Below are 15,554 nucleotides of genomic sequence, written 5' to 3'. Positions count from 1 at the left end.
CTTGTGACAAATATCTTTTTTTTTTTCAGTTTGTTGTTTGCCTTTCGATACTGGTTATAATTATATGACGTAAAGAAGTTTAAAATTCATATGCACCAAAATTTAGTATTTTTTCCTTTTTGACATTCTTCTGTTTCTTATATGCCTAGAACCTTCTTATCCCGAAATCAGATAAATATTCACCCGAAGTGTCTTCTTTTATTTTTTAACGTTTTATACTCTTCTACAGTTCCTTTAGGATGTCTTTGGGTTTCTTTTTGGTGTCTGATATGGGGTGAGAATCTAGACTAAATAAGAAGAGATGTTTTGCACACGAAACAGTTTTCACTATTGGTTTCATTGTTTCCTTTATCGCATATTACATTCCTTATAATTTACCGGTATCTGTTGCTGGGCTACTTTGTCCCAGAGTCTTGTGTTCATATCACGTGGTTTTAAATACTGTAGTTTGGTAATATGTTATAAATATCTGGTAAGACAAATCTGGCTTTATTATACTTATTTTTCAAAATGTCCTTTTTCTTCCAGATGACCATTAGAATCAAATTTATCTCCCCAATCATGTTTGATTTTGATGGGAATCATGTTAATCCTATTTTGATTTTAAAACAGTCAGTCTTTCCATCCAGGAACATGGACGGAACATACCTTAATAATCTCATTTTGTAGACAAGACTCTGTGGGTCCCAGAAGGGAGGTGAGGGGCACTTGGGTCTCCTGACTCCCTCTCCACCCACCCTGCTGCCCATCCTTCTCCCTGCTGGACGTGACTTCTGCCTCCAATCCCCACAGACCACCAGCCAGCTCCTGCCTGGGGGCTGGGGCCTGGGGCCTGCCCCTGCGTACCTGGTGGGCAGTTCTCCAGCAGGTGGACAGTGAGGGCGGCAGGGCTAAAGGTGGGCCAGTTGTCATTGTCATCCAGGACAGTGATGAGCAGGTCGGCTGTGCCGTTGAGCAGCCCAATGTCCTCAGCCAGCAGCAGTAGCTCCAGGACAGCGGGTGAGAAGGCCTCCCGGTCAATGGTGACACCTGACCTCACTGTCACCATGCCTGGCACCCAGCGCCACCAGCCAGGGAGATACAAAGGAAAAGAGATGCAGTGGGAAACCAGGTGAGAACCAACAGGGAGGGGACAGATGTGAAAGAGGAGGAGAGAAAGCAACCCAATGACTCTCTTCCCCAAAGGCTCAACAACCACTGTTTAGGGAGGTCCCGTAGGTGCCAGTGTTCCGTGATTGTCGCTTCCCCAGGTGCCCTCTGCAATTCTCCCGAGTCCCACCTGGGATGAATGACCCAGGCTGGAGGATTGACCAGCTCTGTTGAGAGAGGTGCTAGTATATCCCTCCTTGTCACCTGTCACTAAATCGGCCAGGACCAGACTGATGTAACACAGTCTCCGGGGAGATTTGGGTCTGGTTTGAGGACAGACCGTTGGCTTCTTCTGGCAGACTAGGAGCCCCATCCTCCAGGCTGGGGAAGGGGAGATGGGGGAGTGGGTTTTGGGGAGCTCTCTGCCGAGCCTCAGAGTTTATGCACCAGCAGGTCCCTTCTGTTGACCCCAAGTGTCTTCCTGGTTCCTCCTACCCGGCCCCCAGGTGGCCTAATCCAGCTGTAAGATGGGGACTGTGAGGAATGGGGTCTCTATGGAGAGCCTGGATTCAGCACTGAGAAATGAGAGACTAGATCTAGCAGCGGAGTCACCCCAGCAGGAGGACTCGGAGCCAGGGTGGGAGAGCTGGGGTGGCGCAGAGGCCTCACCGGTGCTGTTGTCAATATCAAAGAGCCCGCTCTGGGCACCCAGCAGCTGGTAGGTCACCACGGCGTAGACATCCAGGTCTGCATCCAGGGCCAGGATGGGCCCATTGAGCACCGTCAGGGGGGTCCCTGGGCCGGGGGAGAGGGGTCACTGCAGGGCCGACCTGGCCCCCCGCCCACCCCTCCCCCTCCCCCCCCCCAGTCCCGGTGAGCCATGGCTGACGATGGATGAGAGGGAGGGAGGGAGGTGAGGTGGACGGGGTGGGAGACCCTGGGCCGGGCTGCGGCAGCCTTGGCAGACTGACGCAGATGCCTGGGGAGCGGCCTCAAAGCCCTGCTGGGGAGAAAACACAACAGTGGTGAGCAAGCCCCTCCGGCCCGCCCGGAGCACGCCTGCCTTCCCAGCAGCCTTTGAGGCTGGCCACTCCGAGGGAGGGTCTGGGGGCTCCCTGACGTCCCCTCCCTATGTGGGGGCCCTGTCTAGGTATGCACCCCCAGCCCAGTCTGTCCACGCACGTGTGTCCACAATGCTCTAACAGCTGTCCGACTATACATGGCTAGGAACCCATATGCGTGTGCAGGACTCCACGTTCACACGGCCACGAGCACTCACACTGTAGCACTTGCAGGCCTGGGAGTCCCCAGGTTGTGCACTTGTCTGCCTCTGCAGGTGGGCATATTTGCACACGGAGTGCACTGTGCAGGCACCCATGTGCCTGTGTGTGTCTGTGCACATGTGTAAGCCCACACATATGCCTTACATGGACGTGCATTGGCACACATGTGAGCATATACACAGGCAGTTTTAAGGTTCAAATTCCTTCAGGGGAGACACCCAGCCAGAGACAAGGAGTATGTCAGCTCATCCCTTTCTGACTTAGAATCCAAGCTATGGGGGAGGCTGGAGGAGGAGTGAGGGGACCCCCCTGGGGAGACAGTGAAGAGGAGATTCTGTCCCTTTGAAGGGGGGTGAGGCTGGTCAGTGCATGCGTGTGGGGAAAGGGCCACACTGACCTATGCGGGGCCCCGGCCCCCCACCTGTGATTACAGATGCTCCCTGAGCTTTCAGAAGCCTCTAGGGTGCCCTATGCTCCTGGAGTGGAGGGAGCATGGAGTAGTAGGCTTACTCCCCTCCTGGGTAGTCCTTACACCTTAATGCCCCTCGAGGAGGGGCAGTGGGGCTGTGCTCAGACAGCCTTGGGGACCAATGACCACATCCAACCAGACCTGTGGCCTCTTTGGTGGCCCCTAAGAGGCCTGGCAGCCCTGGCCCACCAGCCCTTCGGAGCTGTGCTCCTTTCTCCCCTCCACACCCTTCTGCACTTGCCAGGTCTGTGTTCAGCCAGGCCTCAGCTGGGCCCCCACCAGGCACAAGGGAGGTCCTCGGGCATCTGGGGCCCAGGTGGTGCCTGGCAGCAGCAGGGGTCCCCAGGTGGGCCCAGCACCTACCAGCAGGAGAGTTCTCCATCACCTCCGCCTGGTAGGTGCTCTCAGTAAAGAGGGGGTGGTTGTCGTTCTCATCCGCGAGAAAGACCAGCAGCAAGTCAAAGTCCTGTGGGAGACACGATGGGGGGCGGGCAGGCTGTGGGCCATGTTCTAGCAAAGCGGTCCAGTGGGAGGGGGACTTGGAAGGAGGGCGGGGTCACGGCAGAGTAGTAGATGATAGAAAAGCCCCCGCAACGGGTCCGGAGACCTGTGGTTCAAGCCTCTGCTGTGCTAGCAGCTCACAGGGTGGGCTTGGGCAAATCTTTCCCTCTATCTGGGCCCCAGTTTTCCAATCTGACAAATGGGGATCTTAAGTCCCTCACAGAGATGTTGTGAAGTTCACAGGAGAAGGGAGGTAAATGGTACTCAATCATGTTCCATCTCATGGTAAGGAAGGACTGTAGCCAGGAAGGTGAGTCTCAGTTTCCAGACCCTCCTGGCTGGCCTGGTCCCCTGGTCAGAGTTCATCCAAACTTCCACCCAGTGCTGCACTTCATACCTTTCCAAAACCACAGTTATCCTATCTCTTAGAACCTCCCAGTGCCCCGGATGCTTCTCCATTGCAGAGGTGGGGGACCCAAGGCCCAGAGAGGGGGGTGACTATTCACAGCCACACGGTAAGTTAGCAGCAGAGTGGCGACCAGCCTCCAAGCTTCTGGATTCCCACCACCCAATGCTGCTGCTTTCCAGGATGACCCAGGCCCTCCTAAAGGACAGGCAGAGGAGGGGGAGTGACAGAGGGAGAGAAAAGGAGGAGGGAGGACGTGAGAGAAGGAAGGAAGGGGAGGAGCACAGGATGAGAGACGCCAGTGGCCTGCACTCCAGCCTGAAGTCTCCTCGGTCTGTACAGATGCAGAAACTGAGGCCCAGAAACTGAGGGCTGAGCCATGCAACTAGTCAGAAGCAGAGCTGAGATGAGCCAGACCTAGGCTCACCTCATGGGCTGGGAAGAGGGCTGATTCCTACCCCCAAATGGACTGTTTGCTTTGCAATACCCACTTCCTCTTAGTAAAGAGAGCCAACTTTTTGGCTTTTCAGGGAAAAGCCACCTGGAAAACGCAACCCCTTCAGAACCCCAGAGTACGTGCTTGTGTACATGTGTCCCCCCACTGCCACCCCTGACACCACTGTCGTGTGTGCCCAAGTATCAGTGATTTGGGGAGAAAAGATGATAGCTGGTATTTACTGAGTGTTTGCCATATGCCAGGCACTGTGCCGAGGACTTGACAGATATTGGCTCCTTCAAGTCCTCTCCACGATTCTGGGGTAGGTGTGTCTCCATTTGGCAGAAGAGGAAGTGGAGGCTGAGAGACAATGACTTGCCAGAGCCACACACCCACTGACAGACAGAAGTAGGATTTGAACCCAGCACTTGCTTACTCCAAAACCTGTGCATCTAACCCCCGGGCCATGCCGCCCGGGTACATCCAGCACCAGCCCTGCTCCCCACTATGCCCCCCAGCCTTACCCTCCTGGCTATGCGTGGATTCTCTGGGTTGTCCTTCACGGAAATGGTCAGCTTGTATTCCGGGATCCGCTCGCGGTCCAGGGGCCGGTTCACAGTGACGATCCCTGTCTGGGATGTAGAGGCTGGTGAGCTGAGCAATGACCTGCTCCCTACTTTGGGCTCTGGCCCACAGAGGCCCAACTGCTCTGCCTGTAGGAATGGCCGTGAATGATCTCCCTAAATCACCAAAGGTATGGTCTAGAAGGCCAAAATGGATCAGCAGGGCCTTGCCAGAGCAAGAGTGACCCACCAATGCCCAGGTCTTGCTGCCTGAAAGGGATGGTCCCTCTGAGGACCCCATGGTGACAGCAGCCGGTAACACTCCAAGAGGTCACGAGAGGACTTCTTGGTGCATCTTGGTACAAACCAAGTGGTACCGAAGCTCTGGTCCCATCCCTGCACAAGACAAGCCTTGGGGTGACGGGACCCCAGAAGTGGCTCACCTAGAAATCCAAGATTCCATGCTTCCCACAGAGACCCCACACCCCAGTGGAGGGTAGAGACTTGAGGAGGAAGTGGAACCAACAGAAGCCCAGACAGCAGAGTAGAAAAGCCCCTAGGGCAGGGTCCGGTTTTTTAGGAAAAATCCTGGGGGCTTCCCTGGGGTCAGACCCAGCCCTACCGTGGCGTTGATGGAGAAGGCCCGCTCTCGGTTGCCTGCAGTGATGTTGAAGGTGAGGAGGGCGTTGCACCCGCTGTCAGCGTCGCTGGCCAGGATACGGGCGACGAAGCTGGAGACGGGGATGCTCTCACTGATGGTGACGTTCATGGGTAGGTTCAGCAGCACGGGGTCGTTGTCGTTGATGTCCAGCACCCGGATCCCCACCAGCATCTGGGGCACGTCAGGGAAGAGGAGGAAGTGAAGGAGAAGGACCAGGAGAAAAGGGGGCGTGGGGGAGATGGAGGAGAGAGGGGAGGCAGAGAACGGGATGGTGGACATGGCGGCCGAGGAAGAGGCAAGGAGGCAGGTGGAGCGGGATAGCAAGGCGGTGGTAACAGAGGAAGGAAAGGTGCAGCTGGTCGTGGGGAGGAAAGAGGAAGCCCAAGAAAATGATAACAAAAAAGGCAAGAGGACGAAAACGAGGATAAGAGGGAAGCAGGAAAAATAGAGGCAGGGGCGGGATGGAAATGGCAGAGTGACAGGTGCAGAGGCCTGGCTGACAGCACAGCCTCCCCAGGGAGCTCCGTGTGGCCGTGGCTGCCAGGGCCCAGGTCCAGCCTCCACGGGTGAGCCTCACAAGGCACTCACAGGTCTGGTAGGGGCCCTGAGGGCCAGGACTGGCTCCGGAGCAGCCTGAGGCTGCTATGGGCACGAAGGTGGCAGCGTTTATAGGAGTCTCTATGGAGAGTTCAGGGGGCAGGGAGGTGTAGCCAGTGGAATGGGGCCCCCAGACTCACCGTGGAGCTGAGCGGGGGCACCCCCCTGTCTCGAGCACAGATGGTCAGGTTGTAGAAAGCACTGGTCTCCCGGTCCAGCTCCACATCCTTCCGGACCCGCAGCACCCCTTCCACGGGAGAGATCAAAAACTCCCCTGGGTGTCACCCAGGAGAAGCCAGGGTTAGCTGAGAATGGCCAAGAGTGGTGGAGGGCCCAGGCCTTTCCCTGCTTCCTCTAGTGAGCCTTACTCACCATGGTCAGGGACAGCTGGGGCGTGGGCCCTCCAGCACCCCCTGCTTCAGACCCTCATGGGACCTGCCAAGGGCTGGGAAGTGCAGGAGGCAGGAGAACAGATAACTCCTAGGGGTACAAGCGGGCAGGGGCCCACTCATGCCCTGATAGGCCTGAGATGCCAGGCCAGGGACCCACCTTGGGTAAGACGGTTATGTTGAGAAAGTGAGGGCTCCCTTTTTTTTTTTTTATAGCTACTTTATTTATTTATTTATTATTTATTTTTGGCTGTGTTGGGTCTTCGGTTCGTGCGAGGGCTTTCTCTAGTTGCGGCAGGCGGGGGCCACTCTTCATCGCGGCGCGTGGGCCTTTCACTATCGCGGCCCCTCCCGTTGCGGGGCACAGGCTCCAGACGCGCAGGCTCAGTAGTTGTGGCTCACGGGCCCAGCTGCTCCGCGGCACGTGGGATCCTCCCAGACCAGGGCTCGAACCCGTGTCCCCTGCATTAGCAGGCAGATTCTCAACCACTGCGCCACCAGGGAAGCCCGAGGGCTCCCTTTCTACACAAGCACTCTCTTTGTCACCACTACTGATCTGAAATCAATTAACGAAGGTGTGGGAAGCTTTGCCAGGTACGATCCTTTCCAGATACCACATCTTGTAAAACAGGATATTGCGGAAGGGCAAAGCTAACCCCAAAGGGACTCCTTGCTAGTGGTGAGGCACCGGGGCAGGACGGAGTGGGAGGGATTGAGGACAGGGAAGCCCCCAACTGCCTTCCATTCAGCCCTGGTATGGAGCCACATGGAGCGCAGCCAGGGCTCTCCCAGGCCTATGGCCATCCCTTGGCCCCTAGTTGGCCCTGATTTCCTTTCTTTGAGGTTGCTGAGGACCCTCAGCTGGCCCTTTGGCTTCAGTCCTTGTCTTGGCCTGGCTGAGGGGCCAGATGTCCGAGGATGTCTAGAGCAAGAACCTCAGATTCTCAGGCTCTGAACTGGAAGAGACCTCAGAGACCATCCCATTTCCTTTGGAAAATGAAACGGGAAAGAAGGGTGATGACTTGTTAGAGCCCCCATAGCAAGTAAACAATAGAACCCGGACTCGAACCTAGGGCTCTGCATCTCAGCTCACTACATCCATGAGACTTACCACTCAGAGCTGACCAGGGTGGGAGGGATAAGAACAGGGAGGGGGGTGGAGGAGAAGAGCAGAGGGGCAGGATGACAGGGGAGCGAGTGGGGTCCCAGTTGGATAGGAGTGCTCAGGGGGCTGAGGAAAGTGAGGGAAGATGAACGAGGGAGGAGGGGAGAGTGTAAGGAAGAGGGGATCATCTCTATGCACTCCCCCAGGAACTGGGAAGAGTGAGAAAGTTACTTCCTTCACTTTCCCTTTTGACATCTGGGGGAAAAGGCTTAGAGTGGGGCAGCGACTCGCTCACAGACACACAGCACGCAAGGGTGCCGCAAGGACAGAGGCCCAAGCTCCCCAACGATTTTCCCTGCCTGCTTCTACCTACCTCACAACTCCCTGCCCCTTCTGCCTGCACATCCTACCTCACAACTCCCTGCCCCCAGCTCCTACTGCTCTGATTTACCAAAACAACCCCTCCACGGCCCACCTGCAGCTGGGATTTCCCACCAGCCCTTCCGCTCCCAGCAGTCCTATGGGCTACACCCTGCTTAGAGGGGCGGAAGCCACTTGAAGCAGGATTTCCTGAGGCTGATAATCCAAGGTCTCCAAAGAACAGGGGATTCCCTTTCTAGGGGTTTCCCAGCCCTGTCTCAGCCCCTGGCCACATGCAAGCAGGTGGCCAGCTGCCTTCTCTCCGAAGCGAACCACCCCGTTGATGGAAGGGAAGAGGTTCCGAAGGCTCACAGGAGTAGGCCTGAGGTGCTGGGGGCTGGGCCCAGGCTAGACCCCCACAAGGTCAGCTCAGTGGGGGAGGTAGGCAGGTCAAAGGCCTCCAAACGGCAAAATGCCCTCCTCAGCAGCTTGCCCCGGGGCCTGAAACCCCCAACCCTCCACTCCTTCTGGAGATAGAGGGTTAAAAGCAGAGGCTTCCCATCAGTCATATCCCGGTCTGCAATGCTGACTTCACTCCTATGTGCCCTTGGGCATGTGATTAAATCTCACCTTGATGTTCTCATCTGAAAAATGGGCTAATAAAGAGGTACCATAGCAGGGTTGTGCTGGTGCTGGATAAGGCCCAGTTCACCTTGTGTATGCTGGACCCACGGCAGCTCTTTGTATCATTAGGGGCATCCTGAAAGGGAGCCCAGGCAGCCCTGTGAAGGAGCTGGGCGCTTACACGGAAGATGAGGATGTAAGAAAGGGGTCCAATGAGTGGACCTGACCAGAAAGGGCCGCTGGAGTTTCTGAGAAGGCTGGGATAGAGGGGGAGAGGCGCAAGTGACATGGCCTGTTTCCCAACCGTTCTTTTTTTTTTTTTGGCCACGTTGGGTCTTCACTGCTGTGCGCGGGCTTTCTCTAGTTGTGTTGAGCAGGGGCTACTCTTCGTTGCGGTGCGTGGGCTTCTCATTGCAGTGGTTTTTCCTGTTGCGGAGCATGGGCTCTAGGCGCGTGGGCTTCAGTAGTTGTGGCACGTGAGCTCTAGAGCACAGGCTCAGTAGTTGTGGTGCACGGGCTTAGTTGCTCTGTGGCATGTGGGATCTTCCTGGACCAGGGCTCGAACCCGTGTTCCCTGCATTGGCAGGCGGATTCCTAACCACTGCGCCACCAGGGAAGTCCTCCCAACTGTTCTTTGACCACGTGTCTCCTCGCAGCTTAGTGGGGCTTATAAGAGCCCAGGCAGCCCTGATGTCTTCCCACCAGCAGGAGCCCCCTCCAGGTTCAGGCTGCAGTGGTGGGAAGGTGACCTTGAAGCCGGGTGGCTTGGAGTACATGCTTTCACCCGTGGTGTCGCTAAACTGGCTTTCCAGGAAAACAGCCCTGATTTATAGTGTTTGTCAGTCTTTCAAATTACCAACATGGTGTCAGTGAACCCGGAGGTGAGGAGAGAGGTGGGGAGTGGAGGTCGTGACCCGGGCGAGCCGCTCCGGCACAGCGCTAGGTCATCCCCCTCACCCCGCCCAGCCTCCGCTTATCTCCTCTGGAGTGGGGGCAGTGCTCCGTGATCCCCAAGTTACCTTTGGGCTGTGAATGTCTACTCTTCCTTTCCAGGGGGAGGGAGCCCCAGGCCGGGTCCGCCTGGGGAAACTCCTGGCCCCTCTCACTCCCCCAGGGGCCTGCCTCTCTGCCTGCCTCTATGAGGCCCCAAGTTCCTAGGCTGGCCCCGATCCTGTGTGCACTTAACCTGGCAGGTTCTGCTCAGGACTGCAAAGGCCCGTGGCAGGGAGCAGTCTGCAGTTTGCTGGGCATGAGTGTGAGCCCTGAACCCTGGAGGTGGGTGCAGAGAGGGTCCCTTCCTGGGAGGGGCTCAGCTGCCCACCCAGCACCCACCTGTCAAAGCAGACTTTGGCATCCTCCTGAACAGGAGCAGGACTCCCATGAAATGATACCACCGCTGTGTGTGTGTGACAAGAGCACAGGAGAAAGGCCCATGCTCTGCTGGTTGCAGAGCAGGAAGGCACAGTGCCTGGCCAGGGAAAGGACTTTTGGGACATGAAAGGGTGACATGTCAGAACAGAGTGACCCACCGCAAGCTCTGGACAGCAGGGGCTCCAAGCCTGGCCCTACAGAAGTGGGTTTGTGTTTTTAACCTCTTAATTGAAAATTCATCCCAGGTTCTATAACCTCTCCTCTGCCTGCTGTGTCAGTGTGCTCCTCTCATCTCATGCCTTCAAATATCTCTGGGGTGACTACTCCCAAATACCCCTCTCCACTGCAGACCTCTCTCCTGAACTCCTGGCTTGTACATCCAAGGCCTATCTGACATCTCAAACCTAACCTCACTCTCCTCCCCACCGCCCCACCTTTCCTGCTCCTGCTGCAGTCTTCCCATCTGCTAACAGCACGGTTGCTCAGGCCAAAACCTTGGTGTCATCCTTGACTTTCGCTTACATCTCACATCCAATCAGTCAGCACGTCCTGTTGGCCGTCTATGAAATATACCAGAACTCACACGATCTCCAGTGCCGCTTCCCTGGTCCCAGCTACACCATCTCTAACCCCAGTGACTGCAACAGGCTCCTACCAGGCATTCCCTAACCTCTATGGTCTGCTCTGAGCTCAGGAAATGGAGTGCTCCTGTTGAAATCTAAGTCAAATCACATCCCTCCTGTGCTCAAAGCTCTCCTACGGTTCCCATGTTACTCGGAGAAAAAGCCAAGTCCTTATAATGGCCTACAAGACCCAACATCTGTCTCTATTACCGCTCTGAGCTCATCTCTTCTTACTCTTCCCCTCGCCTGGCTTCGTGCCAGCCACTGGGTCGCTTTGCTCCTCTGTGAACAAGCCAGGCACACTCCAACCTCAGGGCCTTTGCACTTCTGCTCCGTCTGTCATGCTCTTCCCTGGATGTCCACATGACCCATTCCTCACCTCCTTCACGTCTTTGCTCAAATGTCACCTCCTTGCACAGGCCTTCCTTGAGTACTCTTTCTAAAACTGCAGCCTTCACCCTGGCATTCCCCATCTCCTGGCTTTATATTTCTCCATAGCACTTAGCACCTCCCAATAGACTAAGTCGTCTGCTTAACCAGTTATGTTCATGGCCTGTATCTTCCAACTGGAACATATGTTCTATAAGGGCAGGGATTTGTATCTGTTTTTTACCATTCTGTATCCTCAGCATCTGGAATGTGGTCAGCAAATATGCTCAATACATACTTATTGAGGGCTCAATTAAAAATCAGGATGTTTCACAAAGATTTGGATTTCCAGCATTTCTTTTAAAAATGGGAAGGGCTCCCCCGCCCCAACCCCGGGGCCTGCATTTCAACCTGCCCACAATCGGCAAGAGCGGAGCTGTGGCTGCTGCAGTCCCCGCTACTCCCTATTCTCTTGCCCAGACCTTTTCTCCCATGTGTGCTCCCTGCATGGCCCCAGTAGGCCTTGACTTTGGGATTCCTACTCTACAAAAGTGAGTAAAAACTATCCTGAGAAATTGCTCTGGCCAGGCAAGCCCTGCTCTTCAACTGAGGAGAACAGTCGGGGTAGTTGTGAAGGCTACTAAGGGATGATGAGATGTGCAGAGAAATCTGGGTGCTCCCTGCATGTGTGCATTTGGGGGGTCCTGAAGGTCTGGGGCAAGGATGCTCATCTTTCCTCTTGCCTGGAGCCTTTTCTCTGGGTATGACACAGGGGTGTTTTCTATCAGACTCTCAAAGGAGTCTGTGACCTTCCAAGGCTACCAGCCTCTGCTCCCAGATTTGCGTGTTCTCACCATATTCCTGGGAGAAGATTATTTCCATCATCTTATGGATGGGGAAACTGAGGCCCCATCACACAATGGTGGGGCTAGTTACCTTGAGACCTCCTTTTTCATCCTGCTCCTGAGTGGGGTCGGGGAGAGGCCCACTGGGTCATGCCACCCCCATCACCCAGCTCAGGCCCCACTCACCCAGAGGGTCTCCATCCACGATGCTGTACTCCACCTGCCCACTGGGGCCCGAGTCCCGGTCATGGGCCAGGAAGGTCCACACTCTGGGTCCTGGTTGGCCCTCGGTGACATCAAATGGTCCCTCGTAGTCTCTGGGGAAGGTGGGCACATTGTCGTTGATGTCATTCACGTTCACAAGCACCTGAGATGATGGGTGAACTTAGTCAGGACTGCACCCCAGCCAGGCCTGTTCATCTGTAAACTAGATCTGATAATCCTGCCTCATAGGATGATGGAAGAATCATACTGTTCAATGGAAGTGGGAGGGCTTTTTAAGCTATTCATGTGGATAAGTTATTGTTATTGTCAAAGTCTCTCTATGGGCATAATAATATTACTAATAATAATGCTATGAACTTCTGTTTATTACTGTACTATGGTCATCTTTCTTCTGGTTTCATTTGCTCCTCCCACACCCTGAAACAGTTTTTTATTATCCCGCCTTTACAGAGGAGGAAAGTGAAGCTCAGGGAGGTTAAGTGACTTGCCCAGAGTCACACAGTTAGGAAGTAGAGGATCAGGGACATGAACCCCTGTTGGTTTGACTGGAGTTTGTGCTCTTCCCATGAAGGGGAGGAAAGCAGGTGTCATCATCTATCTGATAGCTGCAGCCACACAGAGAGGTTCAGTAACCCCCTCAAAGTCACACGGCAAGTTTGGGTGAGTTGCTGAGAACAGGACAGGGCTCGTGGATTTAGGCGTTTCTCCTGGAAACCCCGCCTCCCCACAGAACCTTTCTGTGACCTGTCCTACCCCACCCCCAAGTTGGGGCTGTGTCCCATCTACCCACCCACCCACCGTGGTGGTAGAGGTGAGGCGATGGGACAAGATGGGACACTGGTCCGTGGCGGTGACGATCAGGGTGTAGCGGCCATGGCTGATCTCGTAGTCCAGCTCCTTGGCAGCACGGATGACGCCCTGCAGGATAAGTAGAGGGGACGAGGGTGGATCAATAGGTGGTAGGTCTGGGGCACCCTCTGACCACCCCAGGAGGGAGGTAGGCCCTAACATCCTGGCCATAACAGGGAGCCCCTGCTGTCCTCTAAACCAGGCCTCACCCAACCTTTTCATCCTCCCGTACTGGCTGCCCCCCCAGTTTCCTCCCGGACTCCATCTCTGCTCTGCTCCCACGCCCATGGTGTCACTGAGCTCCCCTCCCATCCCTTTAGCCAGCTGACCCTCTTCCTGGACCCCGCCACCAGCCGCTGACCGTGTGCCTGTTGATGCGAAAGGTGTCGATGATGTTGCCTGCAACGATGGCATAGGTAACTGTGCCGTTGGGCCCCTCATCCAGGTCTAGTGCCTGGATGGTGACGAGGCTGGCATTGATTGTGTCCGGGCCCTCATCCAGTAAGATCTCGTAGTGGGGCTGCTGGAACACGGGCGCGTTATCGTTCTCGTCCACGATGGTCACGTACACATGGGTGGTGGCCTATGGAGAACAGCATGATCAGGTTCCTTGGTCAGCTGGCTAGAGGGTTTGAGGTGGAGCCAGCTGGATGTATTCCTAGGCTGCACTTACTCAGTGTGATCCAACATGGCGAGGGAAAGGGAGAAGGATGAGAGCGAGGGAAGTCACAGGCTGATAGAGGAAATCACAGAGGCTCTGTCAAAAGCCAAGCTAGGTAACTGCTTAGGTCCAAGATGGCACTTGCACCACCACTCTTATTGTCCATGACATCACTAATCAATCATGGCACTGCTGAGGCCAGATGCAGCCTCAGGATCCGTGTTAGCACACAGATCTAGTGATTATAATTGGCATATGAGATGAACTCCAGTAACTGCCTCCAGCCCATAGTTGTTTTTTTTTTTGTATTTTTGAATTTTATTTATTTTTTATACAGCAGGTTCTTATTAGTTATCCATTTTATACATTTTAGTGTATATAGGTCAATCCCAATCTCCCAATCATCACACCGCCCCCCTCCGTGACTTTCCCCCCTTGGTGTCCATACGTTTGTTCTCTACATCTGTGTCTCTATTTCTGTCCTGCAAACCGGTTCATCTGTACCATTTTTCTAGGTTCCACATATATGCACTAATATACGATATTTGTTTTTCTCTTTCTGACTTACTTCACTCTGTATGACAGTCTCTAGATCCATCCCCGTCTCTACAAATGGCCCAGTATTGTTCTCCAGCCCATAGCTTTGACTGGGCCAGGGCCTTACTGACCCTGGGCCTCCTTCCAGATCACAAAAAGCAAGAATGTGATGTACTCAGCCCACCCATTTAAGCTTCACCCATTGTTCATGTAAATGGAAGCAATGCCTATTTTCAGCATTTTTGAGAGGAAGGACATTGGGTTTGGGGCTACTACACGTGCAGAATTTGTTGAGCTGTGAAAAATAAAGCTCATAGCGCATGACTTCACTGCAAGGACAATTTCACTCCATATTCTCCTGTGATTGGCCATTTTTGGCTGATGCTTGGTCCAATCAGACCACAGGTAATATTTAGCCAATCGAAACTCAGCAAGCAGCACTCAAGAACCATTGAGAAATGGTTGATGTGGCACTTCACAAGCAGAGGAGATAAATGGAAGAAAGAAATTAGCCATGTGCTGGTATTCTGCGTCCCTCGGCTGCCCTCCTCTCTTCTCTGCTTCTCTACCTGGGAGGATGTCCTCTGTGGACTGCCTCACCTGGGCTCCTTTGCCATCTGGCTTCCAGATGGTTTGGCCAATGGGAGGTCCCGGCAGAAGACAGGAGGAGAGGTGGTAGGGGCATTTCTCCCTCACTCCCTCCTTTCCTCACTGCAGTTCTGCCAGAGGCTGTGTTTCTCCTGCTGGGTGGCCCCTTTTTCACGCCTCTGGCCCTCACTGGGCTCCAGTCACCTCACACCCTCTTCTTGTCCTTCTGCACCCATGGGTGGTAATGGCTTCCTGCAGTTTTTAGTCTATGGGTGCTTCACCAGCCCTCTGTAAACAGTCCCTCCATTAAACTTTCTTCAGTTGAGCCCTTTCTGAGTGTGCCTTCTCTTTCCTGCCAGGACCCTGACTCATACAAACTGTAATTAGTGATTAATATAAAATAATAAGGTTATAACAACTTCAAAAACATCTGGGTAGAGAGAATGTGACCAGGCCATTGCCAAGGGCAGGGAACAGAAAGCAGGTGGTGCAAAAAGCTGGATGTAGACAACTTGTGTGCACCTTTTTTGGGGTCTGGCTGGCTCTGGAACCACCTGTGGAAGGATGGACAGATGGACAGAAGACTGTCACTGCCCCTGCGGAGGGCATGAGTCCCCTGAGCAGCAGCTCTAGATCTTGGCAGGGGGAGGGGCGGGGGGGCGGGGCATGTTAGGTGGTTGCTGGAACTGTTTCCAAAGCAGGTAGGCTTGACAACCTTGAGATGGGGCTCTGTAACCTTGGACATGTCACAGAGGTCCTTTCTGGACATTTTCTGTCTGTTAGTAAGGGACTTGACTTGTTCTTTAACATCCCTTCTGGCTCAGACATTCCAAGGATCTGGTCTGCCATCATCAGTCTGAATCCCTCCTCCATCAGGGAGGTATTCCTTTGGGTCTTAGAGTCTCAATGAATCTTCATAAAAATAACAATCACACAGAGAGGGAAAATGCATTAGTTTTACATTTCTCAAACTTTCCCACTGGAGTGGAGAGGGAATCTGCAC

The 15,554-nt window shown here is 54.4% G+C and overlaps 1 protein-coding gene across 1 annotated transcript in view; it reads right to left on the bottom strand.

Annotated features, from left to right (window-relative positions):
- CDH23 (cadherin related 23) overlaps positions 1-15,554 on the bottom strand; it is a 398,173-nt gene that overhangs the window by 20,026 nt on the left and 362,593 nt on the right. The window contains exons 38-46 of the mRNA XM_068547762.1: positions 13,127-13,348; positions 12,715-12,834; positions 11,878-12,058; positions 6,146-6,279; positions 5,370-5,579; positions 4,709-4,816; positions 3,205-3,307; positions 1,759-1,884; positions 847-1,050 (exon numbers count right to left, since the gene is read on the bottom strand). Coding sequence (XP_068403863.1) covers positions 847-1,050; positions 1,759-1,884; positions 3,205-3,307; positions 4,709-4,816; positions 5,370-5,579; positions 6,146-6,279; positions 11,878-12,058; positions 12,715-12,834; positions 13,127-13,348 — 1,408 coding nt within the window. The remainder of the gene's footprint in view (positions 1-846; positions 1,051-1,758; positions 1,885-3,204; positions 3,308-4,708; positions 4,817-5,369; positions 5,580-6,145; positions 6,280-11,877; positions 12,059-12,714; positions 12,835-13,126; positions 13,349-15,554) is intronic.

This window comes from Eschrichtius robustus, chromosome 7 (assembly GCF_028021215.1).
Source record: "Eschrichtius robustus isolate mEscRob2 chromosome 7, mEscRob2.pri, whole genome shotgun sequence".
Classification (NCBI taxonomy): domain Eukaryota; kingdom Metazoa; phylum Chordata; class Mammalia; order Artiodactyla; family Eschrichtiidae; genus Eschrichtius; species Eschrichtius robustus.
Note: the sequence above shows the minus strand (reverse complement) of the source record. Positions and strands in the feature narration are given on the sequence as shown.